Source organism: Tribolium castaneum, chromosome 5 (assembly GCF_031307605.1).
Source record: "Tribolium castaneum strain GA2 chromosome 5, icTriCast1.1, whole genome shotgun sequence".
In the NCBI taxonomy this organism is placed as follows: Eukaryota; Metazoa; Arthropoda; class Insecta; order Coleoptera; family Tenebrionidae; genus Tribolium; species Tribolium castaneum.
In genome coordinates this window covers 3,030,836-3,038,030 of record NC_087398.1, presented here as the reverse complement: position 1 = coordinate 3,038,030, position 7,195 = coordinate 3,030,836, and the positions used below count along the sequence as shown (strand labels likewise).

General features: G+C 29.9%; 2 protein-coding genes across 3 annotated transcripts; both read left to right on the top strand.

Annotated features, from left to right (window-relative positions):
* The first annotated feature begins 2,434 nt into the window (after window positions 1–2,434).
* Window positions 2,435–3,134, top strand: LOC103313254 (uncharacterized). Its single transcript, XM_008196078.3, has 3 exons — window positions 2,435–2,552; window positions 2,740–2,950; window positions 2,998–3,134. The coding sequence occupies exons 1-3, from the start codon at window positions 2,544–2,546 to the stop codon at window positions 3,042–3,044; spliced, it is 267 nt and encodes an 88-aa protein (XP_008194300.1). The 5' UTR covers window positions 2,435–2,543; the 3' UTR covers window positions 3,045–3,134.
* A 2,225-nt stretch (window positions 3,135–5,359) lies between these two features.
* Window positions 5,360–6,067, top strand: LOC103313256 (neuropeptide-like protein 31). Of its 2 annotated transcripts, XM_008196080.3 has the most exons (4): window positions 5,360–5,509; window positions 5,574–5,721; window positions 5,773–5,853; window positions 5,916–6,067. In XM_008196080.3, the coding sequence occupies exons 1-4, from the start codon at window positions 5,504–5,506 to the stop codon at window positions 5,924–5,926; spliced, it is 246 nt and encodes an 81-aa protein (XP_008194302.1). In that variant the 5' UTR covers window positions 5,360–5,503; the 3' UTR covers window positions 5,927–6,067. The 2 variants fall into 2 exon arrangements, with proteins under 2 accessions (XP_008194302.1, XP_008194301.1); XM_008196079.3 differs by having other exon boundaries at window positions 5,574–5,853.
* Window positions 6,068–7,195: the final 1,128 nt, after the last annotated feature.

Sequence of the window (7,195 nt, the reverse complement as noted above, 5' to 3'; positions counted from 1 at the left end):
TTTATTGCTTATGCTAATCACCACTTGCATCAAAACAAACAATCTTTTTTCACATCGTTTTAGCTAAAAGAGAATTTTGCAATAAATACGATTCACGACCAACAAAATAAACCACATTGTGTAACGTAATAATTATTATTGCCACGAGTTGTAATTTTAATTCGCTTATTGATAAGTTTTACTATCCACGTACTTTTGCAATACCCACATTTTCTAAATGGAGCAAAATATGCGAGATAATAGCGTCCCATTGTGACCACCGTTCACTTATTCATTTTTCTGCAACATTTTCGCATAAGTTACATGTATCACTGGTTTAATTTATTATAATGGAGGAATTTGGGCTATCAGGTTTCTCCACAGCTGGTGTGTGTAAAAAATCGTGAGATTAAATGGATCACTTGCATAAGAGAGCTACCGGTGTATTTCCTTGTTGATGGCATAAAATCAAAGGCAAAGGAAAGGTTAACTTCGGTTTAAATCGACGTTTTTACGATCAATTTTACTACAATTACTGGAATCGTATGATATGCGATTTTCTCTTAGAAATGTTTTTTTATTAGTTTTAAATGGCTTGGGAAGAATGGAATTGCTTCAGTGAACAAAATACTGAAGTAGCGTCGGTATTTATGTCATGGAGCTAGGAAAATCCATACATTTTTTTAATTATGCAAACCTGGTTGTTTTCCATATAATTTATGTATGTAAATTGGTTTTATAAATTTAAATCCATTAGCAATCTTTTAATTTAGTATAAAGTTACAACTTAATTTATTGGAGACTTATGTCGAATCAAAATTCAATCATAGTTACGTACAGATTATGGTAAGAACTGTCGGTAATAATTTGGGGCGTTTCTTTTGATAAGTGATAAGTTGAAAACAAGTTACCACATTTATTCTATTTTTTGTTGTTATGTAAAAGGTGAATGACTTGTAAAAATCTTATCGGATTTGTAGTATAAATTAATTAATTATTAATATGAATTAGTTAAATTTGCGAAAATTAAAAATAAAATGACAGATAAATTTTATACTAAAACTAGGTAAAAAATGTCGAAGTGGAATTCTAAATCTTTTCAGGCTAAAAATTGAAAATGTTTGCAAATTAAATCTACTCCCACCTTTGTTTATCAATCTATTTTACTCATATATTTTTTTAACAAGACAAAAATACTTGTCTTGCAGTTAATTTACTAAAATATTAAGCGTATAGAATAAGTTGTAACCATTTATTTCTTCTGTGTTTTAATTATAATTATTAGTGCAAAAGAACTGAAACTAAAAATTAAAAACATAAAAAAATTGCAAAAAAAATCGGTAAATGTGTGTAAACAATGACTCTTTTGTAGTAACTATTTGTTTTAAAACAGAACAAATAAAAATAACTAGCATTTCAAAGCATCAAAATTTTTATATCAAACAACATAACAATTTTGAAGCCAATAAAAACATTAAGTTTCTGTTTTGCTTATTTGTTTTTGTTATATCAAGTAATAAGTATTAAAATGTTTATGGTTTGGAGTAAAATTTCTATGTTCCAACTACGAACCCAGCGCATCCACCAAAATTGAACATACTTTTAAGCTGAATAGCTGTGACACATTGATAAGTTCCAATCACCTTAAAACATTTTGTAGAATTATTTTTATTTATTTCTAATAATAAAATTAACACAAATCAAGACATTGATAATTTATTATGAAAAACAACACAAAATATTTGTTTGCAAATAAATCATCAATTCACTAATTTATGTTTTTTAAGTAGGTATATTATAAAATAACATAAAAATTCAATTTTATTTTTTCGTATTTCACTTACCTTTAGAAATTCCTACATCGAAGATAAAAACCACTGATGTACAAATTTATAAAAAACATTTGATCTGATTAAAAGTGGTGAAAATCTCACTTGAAATTTTAAATAAAATAATAGTAATAATACATAAATAAAATCTTTGGTAATTGTGTTTATTTCCAGTTTTAATAACCTTTGCGTAAGCTGAGAAGATATAATTTATGTAAAACCATCTGCCAACAAAATTTATGACAGACCACGTGTGAAACAATTTGGGTCAATAATGCACCCAGTACAACAGAGAATTAACCAGATTTAGTGAAACATCATTACGACCTGACAATTAGAACATAAATAATAATTTGAAAGGAGCCAGTTTAAAAGTTAAGGATGTAACCTCGGCCGTTGAAAATTTCTATTAAGCGTGGGCGATTACCAAAATTTTCCATAAAGTCCGATGCAATCTAATTAATAACTGTCTACAAAAACACAATGGTTTAATTAAACACTTTGCGACTTTTACACATAATAAAGGTTAATGTTTATCAAATTATTTAAATTATTTACGAAAGAATACGTCTGAGAGCTCATCAGACAAAGCCTGGCAATTAATAATTATTTCAGATTAATCTTTTATAATAGGGGGGATGATGGGCCCGACGAGACGGGAGTTTCAAGGTTTTATATAACTATATAAAGTTGCCAAGTTGGGGTTATTATCCAGTTTCCGATTTTGCACCAATTATGAATAAGGTAAATAGCCCCGCATTCCTAGTGCCCCCAAAAGTGGAGTGATATTTGTGCTGATTAAACTTTTTTCATAAATCATTCCTTATATTGAAAATACCAAGAAAATGTCAGCCAATTATTTGCCAACATTTTGACCTAAAACGGCTGCACTTTCTTGCCCAACCTCACAATAAAATTTTCATTCTTGCAGTTGATCATCTGCCTCTTGATCGTGGCTATTGTGGCCACTTTGGCCCAAGCCGGCTATATTAGTTACGGTGGGGGCGGTTGGAGGTCCGGGGGCGGCTGGCGGTCCGGCGGAGGCGGCTGGAGGGGTGGTTACGGCGGCGGCCGCACCGTTCGCGTTATAAGAGTTCACGGCGGAGGTGGATATGGTGGCGGCTACGGAGGCTGGAGATCAGGTAATTTATAAAAGTCTGAGACAAAGTGACGACTAAGCGAATTTTAGGTGGAGGTGGATGGAGATCAAGTGGATGGTCCAGTGGGTGGTGGTAAAGTTCTGTCCGTTCATCGAATTTATTTTAAATTTTCGTGTTCACAATGTTTGTGTAAATATTTCATCAATAAATTTATATTTTTTCAAAATGGGTTTTATTGTTTCATTTCTCATAAAAATTGAATGAAAGGTTGAGAATACAGGTAATTTCTCAACTGTTATTTAATATCTGCTTAAACGAAGATACTATATCATAGTTTCAATATTTGGTTTTTAGTTACCGGAAAAAATTGTTTGGCAACTGAAGTGTCTTTACATTCGTTATTTTTGGACATCCTGTATAAACAAAAAGACCATATGTTTTACATATTGAGTAATGAGGCAAGGTTATACCTTTTATGATTTCAATAAAATTTTAAAATTAAAATTTTAAATTTTAAAGTTAAATTTTTTTAATAAAAATCTCATAACGTAAATATTTGAAGAAAACCAAACAATTAGTTATTTGAATTTGCATTATATTTTGAAAAACTTTTTGTACATTTTAAACAATAGATAAAATAAATAAAAAATAAGTCATAAATAATAAGTCAATAAGAATAAAAATGAGGTTCCAATTTATTAATTTTTCTTAATTGTCTGAAATTAAATAAATATTTGAAAATAGTTATTAATAATACAAGTGCGAAGACGTAGATACTCGAGAACTTTAAGCGTTTTCGTATGTTATTATTTTTTTTTGTTGGAACATTTTACTTTAAAACACTATGGGAAGCTATGGGAAGCGTATTTTAAAATAGTGTTTATAATCTAGAATTCAGATATAAGAAAGCATAAAATATTACTAACAAAAAAATATTATTGAAATTACAGCATAATTATTATTAATTTTTAATTTTATACAAAATCAATTATTAATCTATTTTTTCAATAATGTTGACAAAACCTGATTTCTTTTGAGTTATTTCCTTTATCAGAGAATAGTAGTAGCAATAAAAATCACATGTCTATATATTTTATTATGTATTCAATATTTGTGTTTTTCCTAAATAAGAGGAGAATTTTTCAACAATCAATGATGAAAAACCCTCTCCACCACATTGTTATTTATTACTACTGATCGGTCGACCTCACAATAAATTACAACTATTACGCCCAGTAAAAGCCGCTGGAAACTCAGCATCACTACACTTAAGATTTTTATGTTAATTATTAACCGCATGAGAAGATCAGTTCTTCCAGTTTCTGTGCTTTTATCGGTGGTAATTTGAATAATATTTCTCACGATGTGTTTTCCTAAAGTTGCATGTAATTGTAATTTTTATTAAAAATTTTTTAAGTCAATGGGAAATACTGTTGGTACTAATCGTAATTTCAAATAAACTAGCTTACCATTTTGAGGTCAAAAAAGACAACAATTTTTATGAAATTATCCCGAATCGTCACTATAATCTTGTATCTTTACAGATTCATAAAATTACAATAATGTTTAAAACGTGACGACTGAAGAGCATCTAAAACCAAACAAGCTCAGCTTGATATTTATAAAGAAATTCACGAAAAAATATGGTCATCAGTGTGCCAATTCGCATACCATTAAAGCATATGTTACATAATAATTGTATTTAAATATGAAAACATAAAAATAAATTTCATTACATTATGCATATTTTCTTTAGAAAATCCCAATAATCATTATCCTTGAAGTCACAGTTTTTCGAAACTGCTTTCCAGAATAAATAAATCAATTTTAGAGCAAAATGCAAACAATAGATGCATTGCATAAACAATAATAATTTGAATGCACGATTTTTTATGCCTGGGTGCTCAAATAAACAACATAAAAGAATTGTTATTGTAAATCAAGCTTTAGGGTTGTTAAAGCAAAAGTGAGGAACAATTGCTCAAAACTCTCGATTTCTTCAATTAGTTATGTTAATTCGTAGATAATTAAAACAATTTAAAGGAAGCCTTAATTGGGTACAGCGTGTATTAATTCTTATCAACGCATAGTTTCTTGAATAAAGTTGAATTAATTTATGATAATTAATAATTGTGACATATTGTACATGCATTCAATTCCCATAATTTACGTACTTAATGATGTTTATTATCTCCCAGTAATTACAAATTTTGTCAAATTGCAACATTTTTTTGCGACCTTTTCGATAATGAATTATGCAGTGTGGTATTGTATTAACACAGTCAAAAAAATTAGCTAATAACATAAAATTTGTTGCAAAACTGGTCCCGGGATGGATGCAGTTTTGGTGTCGCTCTTTGACCAGAAAATGAAGCAACGATGTGAATACCCGATTTCTTGTTGTTTTAAAGTACAGGGTCAGGCCACCGACGACATATCTTTGTGTTTGTGGCTTTTTTATGTAAATGGATTTATGGAAATAATCAATCCGCCTTAAGAGGGGATGATTTCCACCAAGGCTTTTTTACGCTGGTAGGCGCCTATATAAGCTCTTCTGACTAGGGTTTGCTATCAGTTTCGTGAACTAAATCAATTATGAAGGTAAATACGGTTGTGTGCACAATTTTCCAGTCAGTGTAAACAATTTTGCTGTCATCTTTTCCAGGTCCTTATCGCTCTGTTGGTTCTAGTCGCCATCCTTGGCTTGGCCCAAGCTGGGTACTTGGGAAGCTATTACGGAGGATATGGCGGTTATGGCGGCGGATATGGGGGATATGGTGGTTACAGAGGGTGGAGAGGCTACGGAGGATATGGTGGTTATGGTGGTTACGGTAACACAGTTAGGGTTATCAAAGTGGTTTCAGGAGGATACGGTGGTGGTTATGGCGGATATGGGGGTTACAGAGGCTATGGCGGGTACGGAGGATACGGGGGATGGAGATCTGGTGAGTTAAAAGTTTAAACGTTTAAACACTTGTATAATATATTTTTTTGTATGATTTATTAGGCTGGTGGTAGAGAGCGCGCGCTTTTGCAACTACCGTCATGGAACGAAGATAAACAAACTGTCGATATCTTTATTATTTTCACAAAGTATTAAAATTGTACATACATTTTTGTACCTAAATTTGATGTGGATTAAATTTTGGTTTTATAATACCTTCTTGTTTTATTTAATTGAACTGTGGTTATTTACATATTACAACGATTTCACTTTGCATGTTTGTATTCAATTTTTAGCAATCTTTTGTTGTGGAATTGCATTGCAATTTTACTTAAAATCCAATTCGTGTTTTTCCAGTTTAGTACAAAATAAAACCACCCATTGAAAAGTTTTAGTTTTGTAATCGAACAACTCAACTAGAGAGTGAGGTAAAACTACAGCTTTCAGTTACTTCGCAGCTTTGTTAAGTTGGGGCAAAAAGTTTAGTTCTGATAAGTAAGTATTTTTTATTTTTGATATTATTTCTTGACCACAGAATTAAGACTGGTAAGTAATACATATAAAAAATACGCTTACAGAAAAAGTTACAATAAAAGAGCACGCTTAAGAAGATATTTTTACTAAAATATCGTAATTTATTTATAATTTAAAATTCCTTACGATTACAACCGAAAAATTGTGTAAAAAACATAAACTCTTGAAAATTAAATAATTTAACACAATTTTGTTACGCATTTTATTTATTTTTTCCTTTTGTGAAATACATAATAACTGAACTGCAGCTTTAAGAACATTGAGTACAGTATTTAATAATAATTAATAAAAAATTAGAAGTTTAGAAAAAAACTAAATAATTAGTAATCATAATAATAATTCCCTAAATATTTTTGGTAATTCTTTTCTCTTAATTTGTCAGTATTATCATTAAATCATTTTCACCTTTGTCGAAACAAAATTTTATTTAACAGAAAAAGATATAGGTATTTAATATTGCCTAAGAACTGTAAATTTTTTAATAATATTCCTGTTTCCAATTCCACCTTAAATGTTTACGTGACTTCATGTAAAGTGTCTTGGATGTATTATGTGTTTAAAGTATAGAGGATTTGCCTTCTTTTCCTTTACCTAATCATAGCTTTTTAAGACTAAAATACAATGAGCGTAAAGACTTAAGAACAATACAGAACATGGTACAGCAAAGACGTTCTCAAAACTTAAAATTTGAAAACAAGAAAGTTTTTGTAAACAAACTGTAATTTAGCAAAGAATTTCTCATTAATTGAAAATACTTTCAATACACGTGACAATAAGAAGTGACGTACATATCTAGTCTATTGTATTTT